Source organism: Lagenorhynchus albirostris, chromosome 2 (genome assembly GCF_949774975.1).
Source record: "Lagenorhynchus albirostris chromosome 2, mLagAlb1.1, whole genome shotgun sequence".
NCBI classification, from domain to species: domain Eukaryota; kingdom Metazoa; phylum Chordata; class Mammalia; order Artiodactyla; family Delphinidae; genus Lagenorhynchus; species Lagenorhynchus albirostris.
The window spans coordinates 106201064-106219952 of record NC_083096.1 but is presented as its reverse complement, the minus strand read 5'-3'; the positions used below and the strand labels follow the sequence as shown (position 1 = coordinate 106219952).

The window sequence follows — 18889 nt, the reverse complement described above, 5'->3', positions numbered from 1 at the left end:
AGACTAAATGACATTTAAGTTAAGACCCCTTCAACTCTGGAATTCTCTGAAATCTATGATTCTGTGATGTTGATACTAATGTTCAGTAAAATGACTAAATAATAGCAAAAGTATCAAAAGACACCACAAATTTAAAACTTTTTTAAAGCAGGAGACATAAATAATCCTTAAGTAGAAAGTTGGACCATGAATAAAAAGTTATCAATGTTTCTTCTCTGTGGGAAAGTTTTGGCTCTGGCTATAATTTCTCTCCCTTGAGTTCTAATCAGGTCCAATATCCAAATGCATTTTACATTTCTACAAAGATACTGTAAGTTGCGGGGATGGGCAGTGGTGGTGGTGTGATGAATTGGGAGATTGGGATTGACATATATACACTAATATGTATAAAATAGATAACTAATAAGAACCTGCTGTATAAAAAATAAAATAAAAAAAAGATACTTTAAGTTGAACATTTCTAAAATTATTGTTTTTTCCCCAAACGTCTATGTTCTATATTCTCAGATAATACCTCAATCTACCCACTTGCCATTTATTCTTCCCTCTTCCTTTACTACCATATTCTAGCAATTGCTAAATCTAATCTGTGTTATCTATGAAATATTTGAAAAATCCAATTCTACCTCTCAGTTTCTATCACCTCTACCCTAGTTGAGGCCTCATCATAGCCTGCCTTTCTCATTGGCCACCATGCCCCTGCTGGTCCCACACTCTACAAATCATTCTAGATATCACTGCTAGAATGATTTTTTCTGATTAAATTATATAAACTGTGCTTAAATATTTTGGATGGGCCCTCACTACTTACTATGGAGATCAAATACCAGAGGCCTCTAGGCTACCTACGGTCTACAAGCATTATTATTATTTTTTGGAGAGAGGGTGCTGCAGACCATATCACATTTTAAAAAATGAGCTGTCAAAATTTAAAAGTCAGGAGAGCTTCAAGATGGCGGAAGAGTAAGACGCGGAGATCATCTTCCTCCCCACAAATACATCAGAAATACATCTACATGTGGAACAACTCCTACAGAACACCTACTGAACGCTGGCAGAAGACCTCAGACCTCCCAAAAGGCAAGAAACTCCCCACGTACCTGGGTAGGGCAAAAGAAAAAAGAATAAACAGAGACAAAAGAATAGGGACAGGACCTGCACCAGTGGGAGGGAGCCGTGAAGGAGGAAAGGTTTCCACACACTAGGAAGCCCCTTCGCGGGCGGAGACTGCAGGTGTCGGACAGGGTAAGCTTTGGAGCCACCGAGGAGAGCACAGCAACAGGGGTGCGGAGGGCAAAGCGGAGAGATTCCCGCACAGAGGATCGGTGCCGACCTGCACTCACCCGCCCGAGAGGCTTGTCTGCTCACCCGCCGGGGCGGGCAGGGGCTGGGAGCTGAGGCTTGGGCTTCGGAGGTCGGATCCCAGGAAGAGGACTACGGGTTGGCTGCGTGAACACAGCCTGAGAGGGCTAGTGCACCACGGCTAGCCGGGAGGGAGTCCGGGAAAAGGTCTGCAACTGCCGAAGAGACAAGAGACTTTTTCTTGCCTCTTTGTTTCCTGGTGCACAAGGAGAGGGGATTAAGAGCACCGCTTAAAGGAGCTCCAGAGACGGGAATGAGCCGTGGCTATCAGCGCGGACCCCAGAGACGGGCATGAGACACTAAGGCTGCTGCTGTGCCACCAAGAAGCCTGTGTGCGAGCACAGGTCACTATCCACACCTCCCCTCCTGGGAGCCTGTGCAGCCCGCCACTGCCAGGGTCCCGGGATCCAGGGACAACTTCCCCGGGAGAACGCACAGCGCACCTCAGGCTGGTGCAACGTCACACCAGCCTCTGCCACCACAGGTCGCCCCACATCCGTATCCCTCCCTGAGTGAGCCAGAGCCCCCAAATCAGCTGCTCCTTTACCCCGTCCTGTCTGAGCCAAGAACCGTCACCCTCAGGGAACCTACACGCAGAGGCAGGTCCAAATCCAAGCTGAGCCCCTGGGAGCTGTGTGAACAAAGAAGAGAAAGGGAAATCTCTCCCAGCAGCGTCAGAAGCAGTGGATTAAATCTCCACAATCAACTTCATGTACCCTGCATCTGTGGAATACCTGAATAGACAACGAATCATCCCAAATTGAGGAGGTGGACTTTGGGAGCAACAATATACATATATTTTTCCCTTTTTCTCTTTTTGTGAGTGTGTATGTGTATGCTTCTGTGTGTGATTTTGTCTGTATACCTTTGCTTTTACCATTTGTCCTAGGGTTCTGTCTGTTTTCATTTTTTTTTAATACTTAAAAATTCCTTTTCTTAATAATTATTTTTTATTTTAATAACTTTATTTTATCTTCTTTCTATTTTTCCTCCCTTTTATTCTGAGCTGTGTGGAGAACAGGCTCTTGGTGCTCCAGCCAGGCGGCAGGGCTGTGCCACTGAGGTGGGAGAGCCGAGCTCAGGACACTGGTCCACAAGAGACCTCCCAGCTCCACGTAATATCAAATGGCGAAAATCTCCCAGAGATCTCCATCTCAATGCCAAGACCCAGCTCCACTCAACAACCAGCAAACTACAATGCTGGACACCCTATGCCGAACAACTAGCAAGACAGGAGCAAAACCCCATCCATTAGCAGAGAGGCTGCCTAAAATCATAATAAGTCCACAAACACTCCAAAACACACCACCAGATGTGGACATGCCCACCAGAAAGACAAGATCCAGCCTCATCCACCAGAACACAGGTACCAGTCCCCTTCACCAGGAAGCCTACACAACCCACTGAACCAACCTTAGCCAATGGGGACAGACATCAAAAACAACGAGAACTACAAACCTGTAGCCTGTGAAAAGGAGACCCCAACCACAGTAAGTTAAGCAAAATGAGAGGACAGAAAAACACACAGCCGATGAAGGAGCAAGGCAAAAACCCACCAGACCTAACAAATGAAGAGGAAATAGGCAGTCTACCTGCAAAAGAATTCAGAGTAATGATAGTAAAGATGATCCAAAATCTTGGAAATACAATGGAGAAAATACAAGAAACGTTTAACAAGGACCTGGAAGAACTAAAGAGAAAACAAACAGCGATGAACAAAACAATAAATGATATTAACAATTCTCTAGAAGGGTTCAATAGCAGAATAACTGAGGCAGAAGAATGGATAAGTGACCTGGAAGATAAAATAGTGGAAATAACTACCACAGAGCAAAATAAAGAAAAAGAATGAAAAGAATTGAGGACAGTCTCAGAGACCTCTGGGACAACATTAAATGCACCAACATTCAAATTATAGGGGTCCCAGAAGAAGAAGAGAAAGAGAAAGGGACTGAGAAAATATTTGAAGAGATTATACTTGAAAACTTCCCTAATATGGGAAAAGAAATAGTCAATCAAGTCCAGGAAGCACAGGAAGTCACATATAGGATAAATCCAAGGAGAAACACGCCAAGACACATATTAATCAAACTATCAAAACTTAAATACAAAGAACAAATATTAAAAGCAGCAAGGAAAAAACAACAAATAAAACATAAGGGAATCCCCATAAGGTTAATAGCTGGTCTATCAGCAGAAACTCTGCAAGCCAGAAGGGAGTGGCAGGACATATTTAAAGTGATAAAGGAGAAAAACCTACAACCAAGACTACTCTACCCAGCAAGGATCTTATTCAGATTTGATGGAGAAATTAAAAGCTTTACAGACAAGCAAAAGCTAAGAGAATTCAGCACCACCAAACCAGCTCTACAACAAATGCTAAAGGAACATCTCCAGGGAGGAAACAAAAGAGAAAGAAAAGACCTACAATAATAAACCAAAAACAATTAAGACAGTGGACATAGGAACATACATATTGATAATTACCTTAAATGTAAAGGAATAAATGCTGAACCAAAAGACATAGATTGGCTGAATGGATACAAAAACAAGACACGTATATATACTGTCTACAAGAGACCCACTTCAGACCTAGGGACACATACAGACTGAAAGTGAGGGGATGGAAAAAGATATTCCATGCAAACGGAAATCAAAAGAAAGCTGGAGTAGCAATTCTCATATCAGACAAAATAGACTCTAAAATAAAGACTATTACAAGAGACAAAGAAGGACACTACATAATGATCAAGGGATCAATCCAAGAAGAAGATATAACAATTGTAAATATTTATGCACCCAACATAGGAGCACCTCAATACATAAGGCAATTACTAACAGCCATAAAAGGGGAAATTGACAGTAACACATTCATAGTAGGGGACTTTAACATCTCACTTTCACCAATGGACAGATCATCCAAAATGAAAATAAATAAGGAAACACAAGCTTTAAATGATACATTAAACAAGATGGACTTAATTGATATTTATAGGATATTCCATCCAAAAACAATAGTATACACATTCTTCTCAAGTACTCATGGAACATTCTCCAGGATAGATCATATCTTGGGTCACAAATCAAGCCTTGGTAAATTTAATAACATTGAAATCATATCAAGTATCTTTTCCAACCACAAAGCTATGAGACTAGATATCAATTACAGGAAAAAATCTGTAAGAAATACAAACATATGGAGGCTAAACAACACACTACTTAATAACCAAGATATCACTGAATAAATCAAAGAGGGATTCAAAAAATATCTAGAAACAAATGACAATGAAAACACAACATCCAAAACCTATGGGATGCAGCAAAAGCAGTTCTAAGAGGGAAATTTATAGCAATACAATCTTACCTTAAAAAACATGAAACATCTCATCTAGACAACCTAACCTTACACCTAAAGCAATTAGAGAATGAAGAACAAAAAACCCCAAAGTTAGCAGAAGGAAAGAAATTATCAAGATCAGATCAGAAATAAATCAAAAAGAAACGAAGGAAACGATAGCAAAGATCAATAAAACTAAAAGCTGGTTCTTTGAGAAGATAAACAAAATTGATAAACCATTAGCCAGACTAATCAAGAAAAAAAGGGAGAAGATTCAAATCAATAGAATTAGAAATGAAAAAGGGGAGGTAACAACTGACACTGCAGAAATACAAAGGTTCATGAGAGATTACTACAAGCAACTATATGCCAATAAAATGGACAAACTGGAAGAAATGGACAAATACTTAGAAAAGCACACCTTCCGAGACTGAACCAGGAAGAAATAGAAAGTATGAACAGACCAATCACAAGCACTGAAATTGAAACTGTGATTAAAAATCTTCCAACAAACAAAAGCCCAGGACCAGATGGCTTTACAGGAGAATTCTATCAAACATTTAGAGAACAGCTAACACCTATGCTTCTCAAACTCTTCCAAAATATAGCAGAGGAAGGAACACTCCCAAACTCATTCTACGAGGCCACCATCACCCTGATACCAAAACCAGACAACGATGTCACAAAGAAAGAAAACTACAGGCCAATATCACTGATGAACGTAGATGCAAAACTCCTCAACAAAATACTAGCGAACAGAATCCAACAGCACATTGAAAGGATAATACACTATGGTCAAGTGGCGTTTATCCCAGGAATGCAAGGATTCTTCAATATATGCAAATCAATCAACGTGATACACCATATTAACAAATTGAAGGAGAAAAACCATAGGATCATCTCAATCGATGCACAGAAAGCTTTTGACAAAATTCAAAACCCATTTATGATAAAAACTCACCAGAAAGTAGGCATAGAGGGAACTTTCCTCAACATAATAAAGGCCATATATGACAAACCCACTCAAATTCGTCCTCAATGGTGAAAAACTGAAACCATTTCCACTAAGATCAGGAACAAGACAAGGTTGCCCACTCTCCAACTATTATTCAACATAGTTTTGGAAGTTTTAGCCACAGCAATCAGAGAAGAAAAAGAAATAAAAGGAATCCAAATTGGAAAAGAAGAAGTAAAGCTGTCACTGTTTGTAGATGACATAATATTTAACACAGAGAATCCTAAAGATGCTACCAGAAAACTACTGGAGCTAATCCAAGAATTTGGTAAAGTAGCAGGATACAAAATTAATGCACAGAAATCTCTTGCATTCCTATTCACTACTGATGAAAAATCTGAAAGAGAAATTAAGGAAACACTCCCATTTACCATTGCAACAAAAAGAATAAAATATCTAGAAATAAACCTACCTAAGGAGACAAAAGACCTGTATGCAGAAAACTATAAGACACTGGTGAAAGAAATTAAAGATGAATCAAATAGATGGAGAGATATACCATGTTCTTGGATTGGAATAATCAACCTTGTGAAAATGACTCTACTACCCAAAGGAATCTACAGATTCAATGCAATCCGTATCAAACTACAACTGGCATTTTTCACAGAACCAGAACCAAAAATTTCACAATTTGTGTGGAAACACAAAAGACCCAGAATAGCCAAAGCAATCTTGAGACAGAAAAACGGAGCTGGAGGAATCACGCTCCCTGACTTCAGACTATACTATAAAGCTAGAGTAATCAAGACAGTATGGTACTGACACAGAAACAGAAATATAGATCAATGGAACAGGATAGAAAGCCAAGAGATAAACCCACGTACATATGGTCACCTTATCTTTGATAAAGGAGGCAAGCATATACAGTGGAGAAAATACAGCCTCTTCGATAAGTGGTGCTGGGAAAACTGGAAAGCTACATGTAAAAGAATGAAATTAGAACACTCCCTAACACCATACACAAAAATAAACTCAAAATGGATTAAAGACCTAAATGTAAGGCCAGACACCATCAAAGTTTAGGGGAAAACATAGGCAGAACACTCTATGACATAAATCACAGCAAGATCCTTTTTGACCCACCTCCTAGAGAAATGGAAATAAAAACAAAAATAAACAAATGGGACCTAATGAAACTTAAAAGCTTTTGCACAGCAAAGGAAACCGTAAATAAGACCAAAAGACAACCCTCAGAATGGGAGAAATATCTGCAAATGAAGCAACTGACAAAGGATTAATCTCCAAAATTTACAAGCAGCTCATGCAGCTCAACATTAAAAAAACAAACAACCCATTCCAAAAATGTGCAGAAGACTTAAATAGACATTTCTCCAAAGAAGACATACAGATTGCCAACAGACACATGAAAGAATGCTCAACATCATTAATCATTAGAGAAATGCAAATCAAAACTACAATGAGATATCATCTCACACCGGTCAGAACGGCCATCATCAAAAAATCTACAAACAATAAATGCTGGACAGGGTGTGGAGAAAAGGGAACCCTCTTGCATTGTTGGTGGGAATGTAAATTGATACAGCCACTATGGGGAGCAGTATGGACGTTCCTTAAAAAACTAAAAATAGAACTACCATATGACTCAGCAATCCCAGTACTGGGCATATACCCTGAGTAAACCATAATTCAGAAAGAGTCATGTACCAAAATGTTCATTGCAGCTCTGCTTACAGTAGCCAGGACATGGAAGCAACCGAAGTGTCCATCAATAGATAAATGGATAAAGAAGATGTGGCACATATACACAATGGAATATTACTCAGCCATAAAAAGGAATGAAACTGAGTTATTTGTAGTGAGGGGGATGGACCTAGAGACTGTCATACAGAGTGAAGTAAGTCAGAAAGAGAAAAACAAATACCGTATGCTAACACATATATATAGAATCTAAAAAAAAAAAGTGGTCATGAAGAACCTAGGGGCAAGATGGGAATAAAGATGCAGACCTACTAGAGAATGGACTTGAGGATATGAGGAGGGGGAAGGGTAAGCTGGGACAAAGTGAGAGAGTGGCATGGACATATATACACTACCAAACGTAAAATAGATAGCTAGTGGGAAGCAGCCGCATAGCACAGGGAGATCAGCTCAGTGCTTTGTGACCACCTAGAGGGGTGGGATAGGGAGGGTGGGAGGGACAGAGATGCAAGAGGGAAGAGATATGGGGACATATGTATATGTATAACTGATTCACTCTGTTGTAAAGCAGAAACTAGCACACCACTGTAAAGCAATTATACTCCAATAAAGATGTTAAAAAAATTTAAAAGTTAGGAGATGTCACATAAATTTTTGATCTTAGCTTTTTTTAAAAATCAGGATATTTGACAACACTAGACTCACATTTCCTGTACAGCAACAACTGGTTGGAGCTGAGTAGTGGTTATTCCCTTTAGATGGGACACTCTACAGTTAACCTTGGCCCATGAAATCCCAAAGGCAGTTTGAGCTTGTGACCCCTGACCTACTGGATACAGCACAGGTATCTAAATATGGCATTCATGGCCCCTCACAGACCTCAGCAATCTCAGCCTTAATTCTATGGCTATATAGACTACACTTTACTGACCCTTGAGCATGGGATGCCTTTTCAAGCCTTATCCCTTTACATGTACTCTTCTACCTGGAATGCCTTAGTCTCCTCTTTTCTACCTGTCAAACTCCTATTCAGTTTTCACATCTTATAAAAAGTGAAGATCCCTCAGCTCCAGCCCCAGAGACCATGATTCAGTAAGTCTAGCATGGGGCCCAAGAATGTGCATTTTTAATGTGCACCCCTGGGTAATTTTGATTTTGGGGTGGTCTGACCACAGCACTTTGAGAAACACAGCTCTAAGATTAAGAGGCTTTAAGTTGGCTAATACCCTATTGCTTCTCTGACATCTAATGACTTTATCCCCATCTCCACTTACATGTCAGGAGGATATAAAGTTGTAAGTGTTTGAAAATAAAGTTCTAAAACTTGCCTGTTTGACATTTCTCTTTGGAATTTGCTTTTTGATTCTTCAAAGGGTAGCTTACTTTCCCTGGTTCTTGAACTCAAAGGGTTTCCAAATCCTAGGTAAAAGGATAACATTTTGAAATAAATCGAATAGAATATCTGTATTCTATTCTAGAGTAGAATATCTCTCCAAACAGATATGATCTGGTTAAGGAGAGCATGAAAAATTCTTCTCAATAATCAAATTTCATGTGCATAGACAAAACAAAGGAGCAAAGCTAAGAGAATAAAACTATAAAACACATAGGTTAGCTTATTAGTCACTATATTAAAAGGTCCCCAACCACTATCATTTATTTATTTATTTATTTATTTTTAAGCCATGTAAATGATCAAGTCGAAGTTCATTCAATATTTTCAATGGTCTGCAAGGGACTGATTTCCATCTGTCAGCCATCCTGGGAAAGAGTATCTCCGTCTCCCTATCTTGTCTTATACTTACCAAGATTTTCACTTCTCTGTTTTGGTGAAATAGAGTGGATTCACCAGTAACTCAAAGGCCTAGTCCCATTATTTTTGGATTGTATATGATTTAAGCACAATATCTAATACAAGAGAAACTAATATTTTCCTGTTTATTTATTTATACTTAAAAAGTCAATATTTCTATTAGAAATAAAAGTTATCTTTTTATGTTTTTTGCTAGCATGTGAAAAAAGAATATTTTTTAAATTGGAACATTTTTGTTTTTCACAAACATTACCAGACTACATGAGATCTTAAAATGGAGAGCAGGACAGTCTGTTTTATGAGGGAAAATTCAATAAACAATCTGAATTTGAATAGAGCCTTTAACAAGATAAGGAGCAACAGAATAGAAAAAGCTCATTTCCTATATCGTCATCATGGAATAACCTTGACCTCTGTTCCTAGGGATAGGAAATGTTATTTGTGGGAGGGTCAAATTTTACTTTTGCTAAAAATTATAATCTTAACAAACTGAAACTAATTAAGCAAGCACACAAAAAAGAAAAAGAAAATTAGTCCCAAAAGCTTAACTGAAAAATATTCAAATAATTTCTCATAAAATTATTTCATTCTAACATATATTTCAAATACAATACACACATATATACAAAAATACATACATACAAATGAAATATATTTCATGCTATTTACCTGATGTTTTTGTCTTCTCGGTATCAGTTGAAAAGCTAGTAACTTCTATTAAGCTTTCATCATCAAAATCATCCCAAACTTCATTTCCCAATTCAAAGTTCACATTCAAAACTTCTGAAAATGAAGAATTACTTTTAACCGCATCTGTCAAATCCTGGTTTTCAGATGCATTAAGATTTCTGTTGAACAGCATTGTTTGAGGGGCTTTCTCATTTGAAGTTGTAGAATAGGTCCGTCTAGAAAAATCTGTCATGTGTATGTATAAATGAGTATAGGCACTTTTTAAACCTTAAGCATCATTATCTATTGACATATCAAACACATCTTTCAACTACTAAACAGAGGTCTTGAGTAGTAGTGTTCTAAAGCATTGCTGAGTATTGCATTCAACAATTTTATTTACTGTATTACATGTAGTGATTGCTGCACTAAATTTAATTTTCAAGGTATTCTTCTAGACAGAATTAATTTTCCCTCTTAATTCCTACATAAGAATAATCTTACTCCAAGATTGGATTGTAATAGCTTCTAAAATGGGCTTCCTCCCCCATCTCTTCTCCCTACAAGCAGTTAATTTTGAGTATTGTTACGAAAATATATCGTTATTTTTCTCCTTCTAAAATATCCTCAGTGTTATCCATTGTTTACAGCCTGGGTTTAGAGCCAGACTACCTGGGTGAAAATTCCACCTCTATCATTTACTAGTTGGATGATCTTAGACAAGTAATTTAAACTCTGAGCTTAGTTTTCTCCTCTGCAAAATGGGGATAATAATAGTACCTAACATGGAACTTCCCTGGTGGTATGGTGGTTAAGACTCCCCGCTCCCAATGCAGGGGGCCCGGGTTCGATCCCTGGTCCGGGAACTAGATGTCACCTGCATGCCACAACTAAGAGTTCGCATGCCACAACTAAGGAGCTGGCAAGCCACAACTAAGGAGCCTGCCTGCCGCAACTAAGACCCAACACAACCAAATAAATAAATAAATAATAGTACCTAATACATATGATTGTTATGGGGACTAAATGTCTTTATTTGTACAGTTTTCCATAGCAGTGGTTAATAAATATTCAATAACTCGCTTCTCCAAAAAATTTTATGCATATATATGTATTATATGTAAAGGATGTATAGCACACAATTTACAAATAATGATAAAATATACAGCACGCTTAACTGTAAATTCCATATATCTAATTGATTATCACTGAACGTTTTCATTGAATTTTGCCAAACTCTTGTATCTGTATCAACCTATGGTTACAATTTATAAATGAATGTAGTTCTCACATTCATTTGTCAATTCGAGCGTTGTTTGATATTTTTGTTGACTTTAATAAAAGTAAAACAATAAAGACATATGTTGGGATTTCACTCATTCACCCACAGCCTTAAGCAATTTCCTTGCTGAATTAGATAATAATTTTCAAATGCTAGAAGAATATTCCTTCAATTTTTCTTGCTATCCACAATATAAGGGCTACAGACATGACACACTGATAAATTAAATCTGCACTACTGTCATTTTCTCCATCACTTTCTTAGGTATAAACAATAAACAAAACAATAAGTTAAGCCCTGAATTGTAGTGTTTGCTGATTTCCATTCTATAAGTATTCCCACCATGACTGATTTCAAGCTACAAATGTGACGTAACTGAAAGCAAAGTTGGGAAGAAATGCACAATAGCACCCCTTTATACAGTATTTCCACCATACAGATATAAATATAGATGCAAATAATCTCAAGAATACAGATAACAGTAAAATGTAGTAGATTAGGAAATGGTTAGTTTTTAATATTTATAACCTTTGTGTTTAATATAACTTAATTGAAAGTTTATATAATTAAACTTTAATGATGCCTGATTCCCCAAAATTTAATAATCATCTCACAAGCTAGTACAGGCTTGCTCCAGTAAAATTTAAAGTGAGTTTCCTTCACTTTAAATAACCTCTATCCTTTTCTTCACTATGCAAATCCTTCTCTATCCTTCAACTGTACCTACAACTCCAGTACACATTATTCTACTTTTGTGCCTTGATACACATACACAGTATGCTATGTCCTGAAAAGAGAAGTAGGTACAAAGTGCAGTGGAAATATAAAGAGAAGAAGACCAGCTGGCTAGATGGGGACTGGCAGCTAAAGAAGGAAGAGACTTGAGCATATTTATATGCTGAAAAGAAAGAGGCCACAGGGAGAAGATACTGAAAATAAGGGCAAGAGGAGAGAGATAGCTGGTCTTCTAAAGACCCAGAGGGGGCAGAATTGGAAAGATTATGATTACAGGTGGAGAGATAAACTCTGAATAGAAGAAAAGATAATTCTTCTTTCAAAATAAATAGAGAGTTATGGATGGGTGCAGAAACAGAGAAATATAATAGTTGGGGGGGTGGAAAGTTGAAAGAGTTTGTATATTACAGGTTTGATTTTCAATTCTCCACTGATAACTAAAAGTCAATTTCATTTTATAGAAATGGCATTGCCTGGGAATCAAGAGATATGAAATCTATTTCTAGTCCTGCTATTAATTAGATATGTAATTTTGGGCAAGTCATTTAATCTCTGAGTCTTGGCTTCTTTCATTGTAAAATGAGAAATTGCACAAAGGTCCGTTACAATTTAAATTTTACAATTCAACATGCTTTCTCATAATTTCTGACATTTTTTCTTCTTCTCTTTTTGCACCTGGAATACAGATGATAAAAATTGCCATGTTTTTCTTAAAACATTCTTAAGAGCAGTATTTGAATACATTTAAAGTATGTTTTGTCACCAAAGACTAATGTGGAAAAAGTATAATGAATATACTCAATTACTATTAATAACAGTACCAGATATTATGCTAAGAGTTTTATATATATTATCTCATTTAACCCTAAAATCCCTAAAATATAACCAGATGAGGGAATTGAGATGAACTGGGTAAGTATACTATGAAAAGTCATACAACTACTAAATGAGCTAGGATTTGAACCTAGACAGATAATCTCTAGATCCTGTAAGTTGAACTACTATATTATACAGCTTCTTTAAAAAAGGTGGGGGGGCATTCAGTAAAAGAGGGATACAGTTATTATTGGGGTTTAAAGTATCTAGATGAGACTTTTATATCATAATACAAATCACATTTGGAATAGTGGGTGGGAAAGAAATAAAAGTAGAAAAACTATGTAAAGACAACATGCAAGTAGGGAAGGACAAACTCTGGTGTGGAGAAGGGCAGGGAATAGATCAGCCATACAAGGAATAAGTTAGAGGGCTACAGGTTGAAGAGAGATAAAAATAAGAGGATTGACACTCTTACACCTTCTATTCATGTTGTAATAATATTTTCAGGCTTTGAACAAATTGGATAAATGTTCTGATAGTCTAGGTAAGACCAGGGGATTTTTCTTGATCTGATATTGGGCCTAATGGCTGCCACGGTGTCATAAGGGGTGATGGGTACTCCAGCTCTTGCCTACCTAAGATCTTAAATTATGGCCAGAGAAAGCAATAGAGTGAAAGAATGAAGGAAAGAGTGGCAATAGAAGTCAAAAACAACACACACATGAAATTAATTGTTTTTAGAAAATCCCAAGTTTACCATTTCTACATACAGCCACTTGAACAAACAACTCTGTGGCCAGAATTATTTCTCACACGTTTTAACCGACTGCTATTAGTATAGTAGCATGACCCAGAGAAATGGTGCTATTAATGGCAGGACCCGGAGAAATGATGAAACAGGCCCAAAGTTGAAGAATTTATATGCATTATCTCTTTAATTTAATGACAGACACGGATAAAAAGCAAATCTATATTACAAACCAGCTATATCCCACAAACTAGGTTATAGTCTCACATATCATAGAGATTGTAAGAATCATAGGTTTAAGAACTGGAGAGATATTAAAGGCCACCCAATTTAATCCCTTAATTTTAAAGATAAGACTAACGCCCAAAGAGGTTAAATAATTTTCCCAAGGTCACACAGCTATTTTATAAAATGGACTAATTTTATAAATAAAAAATTATTTCAAATAATTCTAAAGACATATAAAAGTAATCGTTCAGCATTTTAATACTTTGCATATTCTAAGATCTCTTATATTCTCAGCTTTTCCTCATATTATCTTTTTTTTCTTTTGCGTTATGCGGGCCTCTCACTGCTGTGGCCTCTCCCGTTGCGGAGCGCAGGCTCCGGATGCGCAGGCTCAGCGGCCATGGCTCACGGGCCCAGCCGCTCCGCGGCATGTGGGATCTTCCCAGACCGGGGCACGAACCCGTGTCCCCTGCATCGGCAGGCGGACTCTCAACCACTGCGCCACCAGGGAAGCCCCCTCATATTATCTTTAAATTAAAATAGTCAATGTTATGTACGAAAGATTTTTTAGGAATCTATGACAGACACAACAAGACCATCTGAAATAACAGACCTAAGAATTTGAAACTGCTTCAATAACTGAAGAGAAAAATGTTGCCAAGTTAATAATCATAATTTTAGATTTTGGTTTTTCAATAACATTGCTTGTCAATCCAAAGTAGTGAGAAATCATTTTCTCTCTCAAGTCAATATCAACAGTAATTTACCTTTGTCTTGATATGCAGATGGTTCTGGTTGTTGATCTTTTGTGTAGATCTCATGCTGATACCTCTGCTCCATTATAGGAAATTCGGGTATGTTTAAATATTCTGACCTTTATAAAGATAAATAAAACCATAAAAATGTTAAAGAAAATATTAAAATTAATCTGACTTTGAAAACTACTGATTCATATAAATGGGAAAAAACTGGTTCAGCCACTCAACACTTCTATGATAAACTGTACTAGCCTGAGTAGTAAAAGATAAAAAAATAGGTGTTTAATGGAAGTGACAACTACTTAGGTCACTTAGTCATCTTTACATTCCCCCACTGGGTAGATTTCTGCTATTTGTGTGTAGCCTTAAAAATTTATTTCTAATACTTCTTTCAGTTAGATAACAAAAGTTAGGATCTCTTGAAGTAGTGTTGGCATCTATTCTGATTGGTCAGCGGCTGTTCTGTACTGGTTGTTAAGTATATTAAATGTCATCCCAGCATATAGAATGCCCTTATCTGGAAGGGAAATTACATATACTGTTACCTTTTAGGTATCATAATAGGAAAAGAATGCTGAATTATCATCTAGGGCCCTCTGAATATGAGCTTTGGTTATTTCATCTATATAATAGGATAAAAATACCTTGGTTTATGAGCCAGGTGGTTGTTAAGTTCAAAAGAAAGAATGCACAAACATGCAATTTTTAAATTATAAAGTATTTTATAAATCTGAGGTATTATTAATATAGAGCGGGCCCCTAAATGGAAAATATTAGACTTTATACACCGACATGACTTCTCTTTTTAAAGTATACTCTTGTCATCTGTTAAGTTTAGAAAGCAGAGAGAGCCTGGAGGCATGACACATAGGATGGGTAGTTTTCCAGGAAAGAGCAGATTAGATCAATGTTAAAGTATCCTTATGACTGCAGAGTTCTAAATAAATTTGGGGTGTAAAAGATAACAAAACTCTCCTGATGTAATTACCTCATTATGGAACTAAATGATTACTGTGATTCAAAGGTAGCCAGTAACCATCTTTCTCTGAATAAATGACTATTTGGAGGAACAGAGAGTTTATGATGAATATTTTACCTCAGATATTAACATTATATTTGTACCTTGATATACTGGTAAGAGAAGGTTTTGGAGTAAAACCAAACTCTTTAAGGTCCACACTTTGAGATTTATTCATCTGCACCTATTAATGAAAAATTAACAAGTTCAACTATCAGTTTCATATCAATACACCTTTTAACAAATAAGCCAAACAGCAAAATTCCTGCTGATACATATAGTCCCCAAACCAATAAATTGTGAGAAACTCAAGCTACTTTTCAACTCAAATCTCCTTCTCAGGCCCTTCTTAAATGTTGATATTCTTCATGGTTCTTCATCACGAGGCCTTCTTCTCTTCTCACTCTCACTCATTCTCAATCATAGATCTCATTTACTCCCATGGCTTCAATTACCATCTACACATGAATGACTCTCAAATCTATAGCTCTCTGTAGATTTGAGCTTAGCTCTCTCTCTTGATTTTCTAGCTCAACTCTCTCCTGACTTTCAAACAGCTATTATCCAACTGTCTATAGAACATCTTTACCTAGACATCTTGTAGGCCTCTAAATTCAGTATTTCCCAAATGAACTTATCATGTCTCTACTCCTCCAAACTTGTTTTCCATTTAGAGTTTCTACCCTAGTGAGGCCCCATTTTTTTCCCAGTTGCTCAAGCCAGAAGGGCATCATCTTTATTCCTTCTACTTCACCCCTTATAACCAATAAGTAGCAAGGTAGTTGTTTCTACCTCTGAAAAATATCTTAAACCCAGCCACTTCTCTCCATTGCTACTGCCATTACACTAGACTAGGCCATCGTCTTGCTTGGACTACTGCAAAACCTCCCTAATGAGTCCTTATGTTCCTTTTCTATTATCCTCTAATGCATTCTCTACATTGCATCCAGAGTGAAATTTATAAAATGCGGTTCCAATCATGCCACTGATTAAAGCCCTTCAGTGATTTCCCAGTACTTTCAGGATAAAATCCAAATCCTTAAAATAGCAAAAATGTTTTCATGATCTAGCTCCTACTTCTTCAGCCTTATCTTTCTCCACCCTCCTACTTGTAAATGAACTCCAGATATACCGTATTACTTCAGTTTTTAAAAAGATCTCTATCTCTTTCTCAGCTCTGAACCACTGCATATTCTCTATAGCTGAAATACTTTTCTATCCCTGTTTACCACCACTCTGGTACTCACCTCTCCACACTTGCTTATGCCCATATATCATTCAGATCTCAATCATGTTTATTAGGAATCCTTTCCTGGCCTATCAAATGTGGAGTGAATGCACTTTCTATAAGTTCAAGTTATCTTACACTTCTGTCACAGAATCACTCATCACACTGTATTGAAAAAGCCTATTTACTTATTTGTATCCTTCACTCAAACTGTAAGCATTATGAGGTCTGGGACTAAAACGGTCTTATCACTGGATCTTCTACACCTATTATAGTGCTTGGCACATTCTTGGTGCTCGATGAATATGGAAGGAAGGGAGGGAGGGAGGGAGGGAGGGAGGGAGGGATGGATGATATGGAATAAGTACAAAAAAAAAGGTAGGAAAAACTTGGGACACTAAAAAATAATTGTTTCAGCAAAGGTGGTTGCCATTTCAAACTGTAAACCTCTCCATGTTTCCCAATATTCTCCTTGTTTTAGCCTCATGACTGAGAATCTTCTTTCTTATAAAAGACCTAGAGAGGAGACCTTCAAGATGGCAGAAGAGTAAGACTTGGAGATCACCTTCCTCCCCAAAAATACAACAGAAATACACCTACATGTGGAACAGCCACACAGAACACCTACTGAATGTTGGCAGAAGACCTCAAACTTCCCAAAAGGCAAGAAACTCCCCACGTACCTGGGTGGGGCAAAAGAAAAAACAGAGACAAAAGAATAGGGACAGGACCTGCACCAGTGGGAGGGAGCTGTGAAGGAGGAAAAGTTTCCACACAGTAGGAAGCCCCTTCACTGCTGGAGACTGGGGGTGGTGGTGGTGGGAGCTTTGGGGCCACGGAGGAAAGCGCAGCCACAGGGGTGCGGAGGGCAAAGCGGAGAGATTCCCGCACAGAGGATCGGTGCTGACCGGCACTCACCAGCTTGAGAGGCTTGTCTGCTCACCCGCCGGGGCGGGCGGGGCTGCGAGCTGAGGCTCGGGTTTCGGTGGGAGCGCAGGGAGAGGGCTGGGGTTGGCTGCGTGAACACAGCCTGAAGGGGGCTAGTGCGCCACAGCTAGCCAGGAGGGAGTCTGGGAAGAAGTCTGGACCTGCCTAAGAGGCAAGAGACCATTGTTTCAGGGTGCACAAGGAGCGGGGATTCAGAACACTGCCTAAACAAGCTCCAGAGATGGGCACGAGCTGAGGCTATTAGTGCAGACAACACAGACGGGCATAAAATGCTAAGGCTGCTGCTGCTGCAGCAACCAGGAAGCCTGTGTGCGAGCACAGGTCACTATCCACACCTCCCCTCTGGGAGCCAGTGCAGCCCGCCACTACTAGGGTCCCGTGATCCAGGGACAACTTTCCCGGGAGAACGCACGGCATGACTCAGGCTGTTGCAACATCACACTGGCTTCTGCCACTGCAGGCTCGCCCTGCATTCCGTACCCCTCCCTCCCCGCTGCCTGAGTGAGCCAGAGCCCCCGAATCAGCTGCTCCTTTTACCCCGTCCTGTATCAGTGAAGAACAGACGCCCTCAGGCTACCTTTACGCAGAGGTGGGGGCCAAATCCAAAGATGAACCCTGGGAGCTGTGCGAACAAAGAAGAGAAAGGGAAATCTCTCCCAGCAGCCTCAGGAGCAGTGGATTAAATCTCCACAATCAACTTGAGGTACCCTGCATCTGTGGAATACCTGAATACACAACGAATCATCCCAAAATTGAGGCCGTGGACTTTGGAAGCAAAGATATATATATTTTTTTCCTTTTTCTCTTTTTGTGAGTGTGTACGTGTATGCTTCTTTGTGTGATTTTGTCTGTATAGCTTTGCTTTCACCATTTGTCTTAGGGTTCTGCCTGTCTGGGGTTTTTTTGTTTGTTTTTTTCTTTTTTAGTATAGTTTCTAGTGCTTGTTATCATTGGTGGATTTGTTTCTTGGTTTGGTTGCTCTCCTCTTCCTTTCTTTCTGTTTTTTCTTTTTCTATTACTTTAATTTTTTTTATTTTTAATAATTATTTTATTAACTTTAATTTATTTTATTTATTTTCTTTCTTTCTTTTATTCTCCCTTTTCTTCTGAGCTGTGTGGCTGAGACGGTCTTGGTGCTCTTGGCTGGGTGTCAGCCTGTGCCTCTGAGGTGGGAGAGCCAAGTTCAGGACATTGGTCCACCAGAGACCTCTCAGCTCCACGTAGTATCTAATGGCAAAAGCTCTTCCAGAGATCTACATCTCAACGCTAA

The 18889-nt window shown here is 38.4% G+C and overlaps 1 protein-coding gene across 1 annotated transcript in view; it reads right to left on the bottom strand.

The window, feature by feature from the left end:
* HFM1 (helicase for meiosis 1) overlaps positions 1-18889 on the bottom strand; it is a 135822-nt gene that overhangs the window by 2980 nt on the left and 113953 nt on the right. Inside the window, exons 32-35 of the mRNA XM_060142486.1 lie at positions 15548-15627; positions 14435-14541; positions 9856-9969; positions 8702-8792 (exon numbers count right to left, since the gene is read on the bottom strand). Of these exons, the coding sequence (XP_059998469.1) occupies positions 8702-8792; positions 9856-9969; positions 14435-14541; positions 15548-15627 (392 nt within the window). The remainder of the gene's footprint in view (positions 1-8701; positions 8793-9855; positions 9970-14434; positions 14542-15547; positions 15628-18889) is intronic.